This window comes from Malaya genurostris, chromosome 2 (genome assembly GCF_030247185.1).
Source record: "Malaya genurostris strain Urasoe2022 chromosome 2, Malgen_1.1, whole genome shotgun sequence".
NCBI classification, from domain to species: Eukaryota; Metazoa; Arthropoda; class Insecta; order Diptera; family Culicidae; genus Malaya; species Malaya genurostris.
The window spans coordinates 348,057,854-348,074,319 of NC_080571.1; the positions used below are offsets into that span (position 1 = coordinate 348,057,854).

Below are 16,466 nucleotides of genomic sequence, written 5' to 3' on the forward strand. Positions count from 1 at the left end.
AAAAACACTACTAATAATAGACTAAAGATGTTCTGACGCAAGAAGTCTGCATCGTAGTAATAATCCATAAAGAAAAAAAGGTTTATAACAACCATGCTTATAGCCAAAACGATGTCAATCGCGATGAATGTTCCTCGAAACTCTTATTCCTGTTGACTGGCCCGTGTCAGCCAAGAGGAACCAACTAACGCGACTGTGACAAATTTTATGTGTTTTTAAAAACGACAATGATAAACGGCGCGGGAAGTGAGAAAATAGGAATGAAAATTGTCAAATAGTACAAGCAATTATTTTTTTTATGTGTCACACAATTCTTTATCTTGTCCGGCTGTCCACTGGTCGTTGCGTTGGTTTTTTTTTGTTTCCTGGCACATTTCGTTTTCAGCGTCCCGAGACATTGGCCATTGTTCCATCCACGGTCGAGGTCGAATAGCGTCGAAGGTCGAAAATCGGTGGGAAATTTCGTTCGACTGAGCAAAAATTTCCTAATTTCGCTAATACCAGTAGAGATGGCGCAGGTCATGGCTTGCTACGTGAACGGATCTGTGCCACTCTGATGACAAACTCGTTAATTATAGGGTAAAGACCGGGGTTCATAAATGAGTATATGGTGTTAATTGTAATTTCTCTTCCCCAATGATGATGGCACCGAGGGGTAGATATATGTTAACGAGCAACCTCAAACTGTTTTATTTAAATTTTTGAAACACGATCGAAACACACGATCTCAAACGAACCACTTTCTTTCTTTGGTTTATTTTTCCTCATGACAAACAAAAAATGGGTCCCTTTGAGTCGCATTTGGTCATAATTATGGGACATCACGAGATCGCTATCAGTTCCCAGTGATGGAGGAGTACAGACTGCGACGTTTGCAGGACTGTAATTATCACCGGGTCATTTCCAATTCCCCCCTCCCTCTGCCCTTGTTTTTCATTCAGTTTGGCTCAGTATAATGACATGCAAAGTGAGGCGCGTTAATTCGAGCTGTAGATTCGCGGCAAAAAAAAACAAACAAATTGAAGCAAAACATTTCTGGAAATGAGCTTTAATTCTATGCAAATTATCACTATTCGGATCGCAGCGTTGCAACTGCCTTTCTCACCGATCACAAACGATTCGGTTGAATTTCTGCTAATTATTTGTTTAGCTACCGGCTCTCTACCTGCTGGCAATGACGACTCGCTGATTGCCAGGAATGAAAAGCGAAAAAAAAAACTGCCGGTACTTACAGAAGGCACCAACCAAGCAGGGGAAACAAACAAAAAAAAAACAAATTCTACAATTTTTCATTCATTTTATTTAAATTGTTTTACTGACACTGTACTAACTGCACTTGTCTGATGGACGAGAATCGCCGCATTATGAAAGCTAAACTAGGCTGCTGCTCGTTGGTTACGCCTTCGTTCTTTTTTTCGCTCTGCGAAAATATTTTCAAAATGTAATGAGAGCTAATTAACATGATTTTGCATGACGCTTTCGTGTTTTTTTGTTGTTGTTGTTGTTGTTTACCTCGGCAGAAAGATATTGACGGGGATAGGAAAACGGCAAACATTTAAAAAATATGCCGACGCCGAGCATTGAGCATTGAGAAACGAAAGATGCCTGTCTTGGGCCAGGGGTCTAACGATATTTTAATTATGTTTGAAAGCAAAACGGAAAACCTGCGCGCAGCTGAGCGAGCATGCAAATCACTATTGCATAGCACCGAGCCCCGAGTGTTGATGCACCGTCGTCCGACAGTCGTGTGCAAATATAACTCATCACTTGATAGAAATCGGAAGTTTGTTTGTTCGATTGACATCGAGTGACAGTTATTTTGCACACTATAGGAGATAAAATGCACTGGTCTAAGTAGGCCAGCCAGAAATGAATGGCTGTTGATACACTTGAAACGTTTAGATTATTAATTTGACTAGTAAGGCTACTTGGATGCGTATCAGTGTAAAAGCTTCTGTCATGTCAAAATCAGCCATCCCGAAGAAAGTGCTATGGAACATAGGATTTCACCGGTCTGATATTACCCTAATTAGTTTGTATGGATATTCACATTGATATCGCTTTATTATGTGGTTAAAAGCGCTAAAAAAAATGAACTTGATTCATTAGGAATGCCCAACTACTAAGCTACCTAGAGACACACATCCATCAGACTCCCGTTACTTGTGTCAGGTTTTGTTTTTTGACGGACTCGGCCATAATTTCCGCTCGGTTAATGATTGCCATCAGGCCAATCAAAACATATTCGCTTCGAGGTAATTCGTTCGAAAATTCAAATTTCGGACATTACCCCAACAACACCGTCGTAATCATCATCATCTCGACGGAGATTTGAAGAAAATTGCTTCCAATTCTTTCGGCTTCTTGGGCGACTCACTGACGGGGGAGACGAGAATAATCATTTATTTCTTTGGCTTCACTACTGGCCTGATAATTTAAATATATGGAAAAGATCCACGGCAAAACCGGAGATCGTCGCTGTTCGTAGAGCCACGGTAGCCACCGAAATTCTAGCTTTCGGTCATAGATTGACAGAGAGATCATGATGATGATCTTGGTTGAGGAAGAAAAAGGAGGGGGGGGGGAAACGGCGTTAACATTCATTGTTGATGGTAATTACGGATAATTTTCAACTTCCTGGTTGGCATGGTTAAAACGATACCAAGACGGAATCGTTTTATGTTAGCGCACTGGCAGCCGATCGATCGGACACGAGAAGGCAGGGAACATGCAATTCGAGAGCGGAATCGAAATAATGGGATAGTCGGAATGCATGAACTCATTTTAGGTAGCTACATATAGGAAACTTATCAAAATAGTATAGGAAACTTATCAAAAAAAGAACAAAAATTTTAAAATCAACAAAAATATAAACTAAAGCCTAAATTGGAAACATTAAAACCCAAAATAAAACAAAGACAAACTAAGATTGTTTACGCTAGTAAAAAATAAAAAAGAGTAAGGCAATATGAAATGCCCATTTTCGGAAAAATGCAGATGACAAGTGACCAAGACAGATGAAAGATTGAAAAAATAAACAAATATGAAAATTGTGAACAGTTTTGAAAACAAAATAAACAAAGTAAGCGCAAAAAAGGTTACCCTCTAAATGGAAACAAAATGAATAAGATAAGAGATAAAAGATGATGGAAAAGAAGAAAGAAAAACGAAGCAAACTCCAGAAAAGAAAAAGATAAACGGAAACAGTGAGAATGAAAATAAAAACACAAATGCTGAAAGATAATTCCCGGTTTTAATCTTATCAAGTGATGTCCTCTACAATTACTCATATTCTCAAAAATATTACTGTGAGATTCTTAGAAATAGCAGTTGAAAATAAACCAGTTGTGCACAATATTTGTTATGTACTGACGAGTCTAAAACGAAGCGTAACGAATAACTAAATTGGTTATGCGTCCTAAGCGTAAAATAGGTTGACCTCTAAATGAAAATGAAATGGATAAGAAAAGAGATAAAAAATTATGGAAAAGTAGAAAAAAAAATAAAGGAAGCTCGAGAAAAGAAAATGAAAAACGGGAACAAGGAGAATGGAAAATACGCAATGAAATGACAAACAACCCCTTGTTTAAATTTTTTTAATGGTGTAGTGATGTTTCAAATAACTCATATTCTCATAAATATCACTGTGAGATTCTTCAAAATAATTATTTTAACTTTTGAATAGAATCAGAAAATTTTGATTGGGTAAAATGAAGAAAAATAAAAAATACGTTCACAAAAAGTTGTAAAGAAACAGTTAGAAATAAAGAACAAAACTAATATAAAAATTGTAATTTTAATTGTAAACAAAAGAAAACAAAGAAAACGCGTTTCGCCTTCGGCCCATCATTGCTTAAAGCAGTTCAAATTGAACTGCCATGTCCGTCTAGTAGTTCAATTTGAACTGCTAGCAGACGTAAAACCGGTTACTTTGTAACCAACAACCCCCAAAATGTTCACAATAAAAATCAATTTTTATAGAGAATCAATCGTTAAAAATATGCACAATAAAAACATGCTAAATTGAATCCACCTTGAAAAGTTATAGAAGGAATGACCTACGAAAAAGATATGAAACAAAATAATCCCGAGAAAGAGATGAATAAAAACAAGTATACACGGAAAAAGAAAAAGAAAATAGATAACAAGGAACAGATAAAAAGTTGAAAGGAAAATATGATGAAAAAATAGGAAAACAGATACCACGAAAAACGAAGGCGCAGAAAGAAATATAAAAGAAAAAATTTAAGTGTTTATCAGAAAAATAGGACAGATAGATATGTTATTTAAAAATAAGAAAGGAATTTAAGCAACGCCTGCAAAAATTTCACGCTAAATTTAACATAGCATGATTTAAAAATGAGCGAAAAACTAAAACATGAGCAGAAAAACTGTTATAACCCCTATAAAAATAATAACGAGAACAATTTATGAAATGGAATTAAAGACAATAGAAACAAAAAGTGAAACAGTCTTGAAAACTTAGATAAGAAGTGTTAAATGGATACAAAAAAATAATTACAAGAAAGAACAAATAAGATAAAGAGTATAAGAAAGTAAGACATTCAGCAGCTCATTTTCAGTTTATTATAAGAGGATAAAGGCAAAATAAGTAAAGAAGGAATCGAAAAATGAACATAAATAATGAAAATATGTACAAAAAAAAAAAACATATAATGGAATAAAAAATAATGAAAAATAAAAGAAAAATAAGAATAACAAATCGACTACATAAAGTTATTGACAATTTGAAAAAAAAAAACGAATATTACGAAAAACGAAAACGCAAAAAGGAATAAAAAGAAAAAAAGTAAAGTGGGTATGAGCAAAAGAGATAAGATGGAAAATTTATTTGAGAATGAAGGAGGAATTTAAAAAAACAAAATGCAAAAATCTCACGATAAATTGAAAATACATAACATGATTTGGAAATAGGAAATAAAATAAGATATTAGCAGAAAAACTTTTATTACAGAAACAATGTGAGAAATGGAAGAAAACACAAAAGAAAGAAAAGTGCTTCAATCATAAAAACTTAAATAAAAAGTGTTAAGTTATTCACAATTTGAGAAAAAAACACTTTGAAATTGGAAGAATAAATAAAACAAAAGAACGAATCGAAAAATAAACATAAATAATGAAAATATGTGCAAAAAAACAAAGAAACGTATAATGGAATAAAAAATAATGAAAAGCAAAGGAAAAATAAGAATAACAAAGCGACTACATAAAGTTATTCACAATTGAAGAAAAAACACTCTGAAATTGGAAAAATAAGTAAACAAAAGAACGAGTCGAAAAATAAACAAAAATAATGAAAATATGTGCAAAAAAAAACAAACAAATAACGTATAGAAACGTATAATAGAATAAAAAATAATGAAAATCAAAAGAAAAATAAGAATAACAAAGCGACTACATAAAGTTATTCACAATTTGAGAAAAAATACTTTGAAATTGGAAAAATAAATAAACAATTACATCAACCAAAAGCCCCAAGCATCGCTATTCAGAAATGGAAATGTGATTGAAGTTAACGGAAAAAATAAACTTAGTAAACAACAAAGTACATCTGCTCCTCAATTCTCACTGGATAGCAACGAAGAGAGAGAAAAAAAGAGGAAGAAATATTACAATTAGATCAAATGAATGATAGCAAAATAGGTAAAAAGGAATAGAAAAATGAAAACATGACATGGAAAAATGGGAAATAAGAAAAGAACTATATTAATGACGATGCGATTACCCACAGTTAATGACTACTTGAGAAAGGAATAATTCGAAAATGGAAAAATAAATAAAACAATTATTTTAACTAAAGCCCCCATCATCGCTATTCAGAAAGAAAAATGAGATCGAAGAAAACAGGATTACAAGAAAGTGGTGAAAAAATTGAAAAAGAAAATGTTGAAAAGAATCTAGAAAAACAGAAAAACACGAAAATCGAAAAGGCGAAAAGTAAAGCAGGTATAAGGAAAATAAAAACAAGAAACATTAATTTAGAAAGCAGAAGTGATGCAAATGCAAAAATTCGCGATAGATTAGAAAATATAGCACGATTTGAAAATTATAAAAAACAACTAATATGAACAAAAATCTTTTATACCGTACACAAAAACAATGATAGGAACAATGTACGAAATTGAAGAAGAGAAAAACGGTAAAAAAGGTGAAATTAGAAAATGAAAAAGGGCAAGTTAGATTAAGAGGAAATTTTAAAAGGGTACAGAAAAATGATTGAAAAGTAGAAACATAATAAAGTAAGAAAATGTAAGAAAGCAAGGAAATAAACAGAAAATAAAATGAAAGCATAAAAAATGAAAAAAAAAGAATAAAAAAAACTGAACACAAAATGGAATACAAAATATGTAATGAGTAAAGTAATTAAGAAAACCAAATAGCTAAGTAAAAAACACAGAAAAAAGCGAACAGAATGAGCAAACATAGGAAAGGGAAACATACAACAACAAAGAAAATAGCAAGAGAGATCGGAAAAAGTTTACAGATATAAGAGACATAGGAAAAGGATGCATCGTTGAATATTGAATTAAAAAAGAGAAAATAAATCAAGTGCAAGCAATACGAAACTAAGCAAAACAAAAAGAAATGAAGCTAAAAAATAAAAAAGATAAACGCAATAGAAGGAAAACACGAGGGAATAAATCTAGAAAAGATTATGAGAAGGAGGAAAAAAGGAAAACAGGAAGAAGGAAAACAGGATGAAGAAAACAGAGAGAAGAAAAAATAAATAAAATAATTATACTAACGAAAGCCCCAAGCATCGTCTTTCAAAAATAAAAATTATTGTAAAGAAAATGGAAAAGTAAGTAAGTAGCAAATAAAATGACGAAAACAAAGGAAAACACACTAAATCGTAATAAGGGAGGAAGATAGATAGGAAAAAGTTTACAGTATAAGTGATATAGAAAGGAAAATCTTTAAACATTAAATGAAAAAAGAGAAAAATAAAACAAGTGCAAGGAATAAAGACTAAGGAAAACAAGAAGAAATATAGCAAAATAAGCAAAACAAAACGAAAACTAGGAAAGGAAAAAACAAACAAATCCGAAGGAGGGAGAATGAGATGTATGGAAAATAAGACGTAAAGAGAAAGGAAGGGTATAAAAAGGAGGAAAACGGAAAGAAGAAAACAGGAAGCAGGAAAAAATAAAACAATTATTCTTACTAAAGGTCCAAGCGTCGCTTGCCAAAAATAATGAAAGGGAAAAGAAAACACCAAGTAAAAAGCAAAGTAGAAGGAAAAACAGGAAGAATATAAAATGAATAAAACAATTATATTAACTGAAGCCACAAGCATCGCTCTTCAAAAATAAAAAAAATAGAAAAACAAAGTCAAAGGCAAAACGAATGAAAACAATGGAAAGGGAAGCACACAAAATAGTAAAAAGGAGAAAGAGATATAAGAAAACGATAACAGATACAAGCGGCTTAGAAAAAATCAAACTATCAAACATTAAAGCAGAAAAGAAAAAAGGAAACAAGTGCAAGCAATGCAAGACTAAGGAAAACAAGAAGAAATATAATTGAAAAAAAGAAAAAGCACAAAAGATGTAAAACTGCAGGAAGAAAAACTAGAATGAGAGTAAAAAAAGAAGGAAGATATGAAGAAGGAAAACAAGGAGAAGGAAAACAGAAAGAAGAAAACAGGAAGCTGAAAAAAAACAATTATTATTACTTATGGTCCAAGCATCGATTGTAAAAAATAATAATAAGGAAAAGAAAACACCTAGCAAAAAGCAAAGGAAAAAAAGAACGTAAAGAAAATACAGTAGACGGTAATACACAAAACCGAGGAAGGGAGAAAGAGAAATTGAAAAAAGTTTACATATATAAAAGACATGAATAATAATAAAAAAACGAAAATAAGTGCAAGCAATATAAGACTAAGCAAACAGAAAAAAGAGTAGCACAAAAGAAAAAAAACACGAGGAAAGAAAACCAAAAATTGAGTATGCACAAAAAGAAAAACAGTGAAGAAGAAATACTGGAAAAGGAAAAAACAGGAAGAAGATAAAATGAATAAAACAATTATATTAACTGAAGCCACAAGCATCGCTCTTCAAAAATAAAAAAAATAGAAAAACAAAACAAAACTAAGAAGAAAACAAAGTCAAAGCCAAAACGAATGAAAAACAAAGGAAAGGGAAGCACATAAAAACCGTAAGAGGGAGAAAGAGATATAGAAAAAAGTTAACAGATAAAAGCGACTTAGAAAAAGGAGAACTATCAAACATTAAAGCAAAAATCAGAAAAAGGAAACAAGTGCAAGTAAGGCAAGACTAAGGAAAACAAGAAGAAATGTAACTTCCAGGAATGAAGAAGACAGGAAAATGGTAGAAAGAAATCGGGAAATGGGAAGGAGCAAATCTGCAAAATGAAAGTAATCAGCAGCAAAAAAGGAGTCTTGTCATAAAACCATTGCAGAACTGGAAACATTAAATCACAATACAAAAGAAAGTCAAACAAATATATACAACTTTCGTAAAAAATAAAAAAAATAATGCTTCCATACTGCCTGCCCATATTCAAAAAAAAAAAAAAACAGATGACAAGTGACCAAGACAGATGAAAAAAGAAAAAGTAAACAAATAAGAAAATGGTGAACAGTTTTGAAAACAAAATACATAGAATCAGAAAAATTTGTTTGGGGAAAATAAAGAAAAATTCCAAAAACGATCATAGGAAGCCAACGATTTTGTGTAAAGAAACAGTTGGGAAATAATAAACAAAACTAAGATATAGATTATAGTTTGAATTGGAAACAATAAAAATCAACAGTCTACGCTTTCTGATTACTACGATTGGATGCCACGGCGAAGAAAAACTAGCGCATATTGTCTTATGAAATAAACGTATTTTTGAAAAAACCGATAGAATAGTATCATACTAAATTGAAACCAAATCGAAAAAAAACAAAGAGAAAGAACATAAGAAAAAGTATACACGAAAAAAATCGAAATAGACAGTAAAACGGGTAAAAAATCGAAAGGAAAATATGAAAAGAGAATAGAAAAACAGAAACTACGAAAAACGAAAACGTAGAAAGAAATACAAAAGAAAATAGTTAAGTGGGTATGATCAAGATAGAAAGGAAAAAAAAAGGTATTTGAGAATGAGAAGTTAATTCATAAAACGCTTGCAAAAATTGCACGATAAATTAAAAAAAATTGATTTGAAAACAAGGAAAAAACTAAACCATGAGCAGAAAAACCCTTGAAACGCTCATAAAAAACTAAAACAAGAATAATGTAGGAAATGAAAGAAAAGACAAAACAAACGAAAAGTGAACAAGTCTTGTAAACTTAGATGAGAATTGTTAAAAGAATACGAAAAAAAGTGACTACAAGAACGAGCAAATAAAATAGAAAGTATAAGAATGTAAAAACATTCATCATCTCACGTTCAGTTTATTATAAGATGATGAAAGCAAAATAGGTACAGAAGAAATTGAAAGATAAACATAAATAATGAATGCAATAATGAAACAAAAAAAAACGGCAAAGCAGAAAGTGAGGATAGACTTGATATGCGGTGTGCGTGTCTTTTCTGTCGTATGAGTTTCCAGAAAGATAGGACAATAATTGAATTCTGTGGCGGCCTAGTAAAGCGAAGCGTTCTCTGTTTTTCTAGTCAATTAGGATGGCTCTTCGTGTGATTTCATATGCTGGGTCGTTTAATTGGCAAACAATTCCTTCGAATAGGAGCTAGATACGGGTTCGAGTCCTGTCTCTTGGGTAACGTTTTCGCGGTCACTTTTTCAATCTGTTCTCCTTGTTAGGTAGTGATCAAATATAAATATAGAAAGATTATTTGAGAATGGAGAAGGGATTCTAACAAAACACGATGAACGATGAATTGAAAAAAGTAGCACGGTTCCAAAGCAAGGATAGAACTAAAACTTGAACTGAAAAACTATTTTAACTTACATAAAAATAGTAACTGAAATAATGAAAGAAATGGAAAAAGAGATAAAGTGTAAATAATATGAAACGAAAAGTAAACCAATATAGAAAAACTTTAGTTAAGATGTCTGAAATGGGCACATAAAAAAAATTGCAAGAGGGAAAATTAAGAAAAAAAGAAAGTATAATAATAATATTATGAAATTAAATTGGGTAAACAACGAATAAAAAATATGGAAAATAATGTATAAAAAACGACAAATAAAAAGCACGAATAAAAATCAAGAAAAAGAAAATGAAAATTAGATTAACAAAGCGTTAAAAGTTAATGATTTTTTGAAAAAAAAAAACGCTTTGATAATGAAAATATAAATGAAAAAAAAAAGCAAAAACAGAAAAAAGAAAAACAGGACAAAGGACAAATAAATGACACAATCGTTTCAACTAAAGCTTCAAGCATTGTTCTTCAAACATAATAAAATGAGTACAAACACGAAAAAAGTAGGGTAAAAAGCAAAATAGAGAACTAGAAGAAAGAAAAATAGGAAAGGGGAATAAAAAACGAAGAAGCGAGAAGGAGAGATTGGAAAATGTTTACAGATATAAGAGATATAGAAAAAGGAGAATCGTTAAACATTGAAACAAAAAGAAATAAAAGGAAGCAAGTGCAAGCAATATAAGACTGAGGGAAACAAGAAGAAATATAGCTGAAAACAAATAAGAAGAAGAAGAAGTGCAAAGCAAGTAAAACACGAGGATAGAAACTCGAGAAAGAGTATAAGAAGAAGGAAAACAGAAATAAAAATGTCAGCAAAAGGTGGAAAGAAATCAAGGAAATAAAAGAAGGCAATCAAGAGAAAACCCCTGTCTTGGCCTATCATATTTCTTGGCCTATCATACTTGTGGAATTTGAACCAACTACGCAATCAATCCTTAACCAACAGAACCATTGCATGGCTAGTGCTATGATCCTACTGATACTAGGAATCGTACGACAACTGGTTTGTAAGACCAAAGCCCTGTGCATTGAACCATAAGCTCGTGGAAAAAGGTGAAAAAATTGAGGAAAGGAAAAAAGGTAAGGAGGAAGAAGGAAAGAAGAAGAAGGGAAGAAGGAAGAAGGAAGAAGGAAGAAGGAAGAAGGAAGAAGGAAGAAGGAAGAAGGAAGAAGGAAGAAGGAAGAAGGAAGAAGGGAAGAAGGAAGAAGGAAGAAGGAAGAAGGAAGAAGGAAGAAGGAAGAAGGAAGAAGAGAAGAGAAGGAAGAAGGAAGAAGGAAGAAGGAAGAAGGAAGAAGGAAGAAGGAAGAAGGAAGAAGGAAGAAGGAAGAAGGAAGAAGGAAGAAGGAAGAAGGAAGAAGGAAGAAGGAAGAAGGAAGAAGGAAGAAGGAAGAAGGAAGAAGGAAGAAGGAAGAAGGAAGAAGGAAGAAGGAAGAAGGAAGAAGGAAGAAGGAAGAAGGAAGAAGGAAGAAGGAAGAAGGAAGAAGGAAGAAGGAAGAAGGAAGAAGGAAGAAGGAAGAAGGAAGAAGGAAGAAGGAAGAAGAAGGAAGAAGGAAGAAGGAAGAAGGAAGAAGGAAGAAGGAAGAAGGAAGAAGGAAGAAGGAAGAAGGAAGAAGGAAGAAGGAAGAAGGAAGAAGGAAGAAGGAAGAAGGAAGAGAAGAAGGAAGAAGGAAGAAGGAAGAAGGAAGAAGGAAGAAGGAAGAAGGGAAGAAGGAAGAAGGAAGAAGGAAGAAGGAAGAAGGAAGAAGGAAGAAGGAAGAAGGAAGAAGGAAGAAGGAAGAAGGAAGAAGGAAGAAGGAAAGAAGGAAGAAGGAAGAAGGAAGAAGGAAGAAGGAAGAAGGAAGAAGGAAGAAGGAAGAAGGAAGAAGGAAGAAGGAAGAAGGAAGAAGGAAGAAGGAGAAGGAGAAGGAAGAAGGAAGAAGGAAGAAGGAAGAAGGAAGAAGAAAGAAGAAAGAAGAAAGAAGAAAGAAGAAAGAAGAAAGAAGAAAAGAAAGAGAAAGAAGAAAGAAGAAAGAAGAAAGAAGAAAGAAGAAAGAAGAAGAAGGAAGAAGAAAGATAGTCGCATATGCATAAAAACGTTTTCGACAGCGAGGTTCTTCCTGGTTTTTCGTTTTTCATTTAGGTTTAGGTGTTTGACGACCGTTAAATTGAACTCTTTTGCACACAATATATCTCATATCTATTTTAAGTCTACTCGTGTAGACGTCTTTGAGTTTTTTTGAATGCTGTTAAGGCTAAATTTCACTTTTTATGGTTACTTCGCCCATATTTTCTACTATGTTAAATCTTTATTCCAACAATTCAAAAATATTGAAATGATAAATTAGGTGCTGGAAGGATTTTTCGAAAAGTTACATGAATTATAATGAGAGTATTCGTACAGTACCGTTATGCAAAGTATTGCCCATTGCCCATTTCGTCATCTTTCTGGTAAAGCCTAGATATTGCGTTGAACAATTTTTTTTCCTCAAATTCGATGAATGGATCGTTCCAATCGAATCGGTAATCGGGTGGAGCAATATCCAGCGAAAATGTCGGGAAGGGCCAAATTTACTTAATAAGTTTTTACCATTTTTGAACCAAGGGGTGCTGCAGTACGATGAAGCTATATTACTTTATCGGTTGTGATCTTTTATATTACGACTGCTTTCGTTATTTATGTTGGTTTTGAGGATCTCACCAAACTCGACTTAGTCTCGACTGATTTATTTAAATAGATGCAATTTTGCTGTATTCCGTAAACCAGCGTAAAAGATTTTCGGCACAGTCTTTTACTTGTCTCTGTATTAGCGAGGTGTCATAAAAATTGTATCCCTATTTAAATTGATTTGCTTACGTAGCAGTTCTCAGAAAGAGTCCGCACATTGATATGAAGCACCTAAACATTAGAAAACAAAAATCATGCGAACATGTTTTAAGTGAAAGTATCGTCGTTTTTTCCCACTATCCAAGCCTTAGGTCAAATCGCTGTTCGGCAGTTATCGAACAGCGCCATTTCCTACCGTGATGATATGAAGAATGTGAGATAAAATTCAAATCAACTTCCGCCTTGATGTTTCTTTCCGTTCAAGTAAACTTGCGGGCAGTTTTCAGATCAGATTCCGTCGATTTGTGCTACACATTTCAGTGTGTTTGGTGTAAATTAGCTAACTTCACTTTAATAATCCATATCTGAGATGAAAATCTGTTGGAAAGAGATCGAAATTTTTTTTACGTGGAGCAGTTGAAAAGATGAACAGTCAAACAAATATTGAAATTACCCTCGTTAGCACAGTTTGCTCCTATAGTTGATCGTTGCAATTATCTCAATTCACGTTCCATTTTGCTTCTCACTTCAATTTCAGATAACAACGATAGTGAAATTCGAGATAAAACATACGGTAAGTTTATAGTTCATTTTATTCCGGGATTGACGCACTTCATTCGCCGTACAACTGGGACCTTCTGGGTAAGATCGTAGCAACCATCGATACGGTGGAAATTTAAATTTTGACAATAGAGTAGAGTACCGCGTGTTTGAATGAATCGAAGCAGGCGAGCGTGAGCGTGGAAGAGAGAACAATGCCCGTACATAAGCAAGGATCGGTGTTAATCGGTGCTATGGTATACTTTGCGATCAGGATGAAGTTGAGAGGGTAAATCATGATAATCTCGATTCTTGCGGTGCTTCTTCCAGCTGTTGGAAGAATGGAAGAAGAATGAGTTAAATTGCTGACAAAAAAAGAGAGTTAATTTAAAGCATGACTTTTGGAGCCAGCAATGATCGTGCTTGTATGTGCTTCAGTCCTCTGGATCCTCAGAATAATGATCAAAAAATAATAATCTGCATATCTACTCCAGCTTTGGCAAGGAGCGCGATAAAAAAAACTGGAAACGATCACGGCGACATGCATGAGCCGTAGCGACGACGACGAAGGGAGTTTGCTTTTCATGATCGCGAGGTGGATATTTAATAATATAATAAACCGATCGATGAACATTATCCGGATATGAGAGCAGCATATGCTCAAGGAAACAAAGGAATCTGTGGCTGTAATCGAGAATGGTTTGAGCAGATAAAAAGAGAATGAGTGTATATTATTTTTAATCGCGATGTCGCGATCGATTGGGGGCCCGGGAAATATGGGAAAATGTTCTGCAGAAAGTTTGACCTGCTGCTCGTATCGACCGGGTAGCTAAGCTCTTTGTTATGCATATACGGCTTGTTGTGTTTTGGGATGAGAAACAAACTCAGTGCTGGGAGTGAATGCGTTTTTTGTGTGTTGATTCCAAGCGGTGGTGATCTTGGATGGAAGGTCATTCCACAAGGCAGTTTATTGGCAGTAACGTTCTTCAACTTTACATCACCAAAATTTTTCATTGTCTGGCTTAATAAGAATATTTTAGAAAAATCTGAAAATAGCAAACTGAAAAAATATCTCTAAAAAGTAGATCCTTGTTGCAAAGATGATCAGTCGAATTTCTTATGTAGTCTAAATGGACAAATTGTTCCTGGTATCACGCTGAGTTTTTTTTTAGAAAATTGACTGCTGTGGGTCCTAGAACAGAAACCATTGTAAAACGTAAAAAATATCCGAAAAAGACATCTATGGAAATCGAGTTTAATGATTTAGTATTAGATTTTGTTGTTTGTGAATCGAAAATAACTCAAATTCATTACAGCTTGTGATATTTGCATTCTATTTATTTTTTATTTTTTTGCAAGAACAAAGAACGTAGATCGTCTCGAAGAATGTTTTGTTCTTATTATGGCGTAATAATTTTCGCATTAACTGTACGGAGTCTTCTAAGACGAAATACAGCACGGTGCTGAGTAGATTTCACAGTTCGTATTCTGCCTTTTCTTGAACGACACCGACAGTTCATCGAATCTCACAAAACATCAATTATATTTCGAATCGTTTTGTTTTGTTTTTGCTAGTTACTATTAACTCTCACCTCTCAGGCAATTTTCGGATCCCATCTCGAAAAAAATGTTTTGTCTTTTGAGGTTATCCAAGTTTAAAGCCAATCTTCGACAACCAGTAATCAGAAGGAGCAATAGCAGGAGAATACGGCGGATGCGGCAAAATGTCCACATGTGTGGGACCTGAGGGAAATATGTTTTTCACGACATTTGCGACATGAGGCCGAGCGTTGTGATGCGGGAGAATAACTTTTCCATATTTTTGCTTGTATTCCGGCCGTTATTGTCGTAATGCACGGCTCAAACGCATCAATTACAGCCTATACCGATCGCCCGTTGTAGTATCGCCTGGTTGTATTGATACTCGTTTATACCAAACATTTCAGAAAAGTTTAATTTTGAATTATTTGAGATTATGTCACACAACTGATAATTTTATCATAAAATTGTGATCATATTTCCGATGGCATGTAGCAAAAATTATGTTGATTCGTTAGATACAACAATAGATATTCACGATCAAAAACTTATCACTCTCTCAGAGGGTAAATTTTGAAAAGGCACTCCATAGTGAAGTAAGTCGTATTCACGACAAAATTCAATCAATATGAACTGAATATTAATGACAGATGTCTAGCCTCTTGAAACTATCAACATCTTTTGAAAACGGACCGAATTATTTTGTACTCCCAATAACACAGTTATCAGATTTCACATACTACGAGTTTGATGAAATTTGACACACGTCTTCAGTGAAGCAAAAACAGCGGGTGGGTAATGTCAGAGACATAATCGGATGATGGAATATGAATAAAAGGAATCGTTCCGTTCAATTGATGTTAAATAATCTGGATGCTGAAACTGAAATTCAGGAACCGAATGGTGGAACTGAATTTTGAAATTCAATTTTCATGCTTGATTAGGGAATTGAATTCTAACCTTGAACTCAGTACCATAGTTCCGAAACTTAATTCTAGAACTGAATTCTGATTTTCTAATCCTATCATTGAACCTGTGTTTTGAGACTGTATTCGAGACCAGGGTTCTGGCTCGGCACTGAATTCTGAACCTTGATTCTGATTCGCAACTGAATTTTGAGTTACACAATTCCGGACCAGGATTCTGTTTTAAAATTCGGATCCAGCACTCTCGGACATACATTTCTGGTATAGAACTTATAACCTGGACTCTAGATGCAGTTTAGAACTGAATCATGGAGATTCAGTTTATTTTTTGAATTTGAGTGTAGTTTCTGGATTTCGGTCTGAAACAGTACTCTAAATCTGAATTCCAAACAGGACTTTTGAAACTGAATGCTGGTCTGAACCTCGATTTCAGTTTCAGAACTCAGTTTCAAAATTCAAATCTAAAGTTTAGATCCCGATCTCAGATCCAGTACTCGGTTCTAAATCCCGGCTCAGAAACAAGTTCTGAAATTCGGTTCCAGAATTCTGGTACTCGATTCTGGCCTTGGATTCTGGACAAGGAACTGAATTTTAGTCCTGGCTTCTGGGAATGAAAAAAAACAGTTCTTGAATTCTGTAACTAAATTTCAGAACTGTATCCTGAAATTGGATTCTGGCCTGAGCTGAATGAGTCAACTACGCAGGTTAGAATGAATGAAGTATCAAATTTTCCCTT

The 16,466-nt window shown here is 33.8% G+C and overlaps 1 protein-coding gene across 3 annotated transcripts in view; it reads left to right on the plus strand.

Annotated features, from left to right (window-relative positions):
- The window catches only part of LOC131432048 (protein nubbin-like), a 330,150-nt gene that overhangs the window by 45,782 nt on the left and 267,902 nt on the right, over positions 1–16,466 (plus strand). For all 3 annotated transcript variants that reach the window (XM_058598088.1, XM_058598089.1, XM_058598087.1), the window contains one exon: positions 13,264–13,299. In XM_058598088.1, coding sequence (XP_058454071.1) covers positions 13,264–13,299 — 36 coding nt within the window. The remainder of the gene's footprint in view (positions 1–13,263; positions 13,300–16,466) is intronic.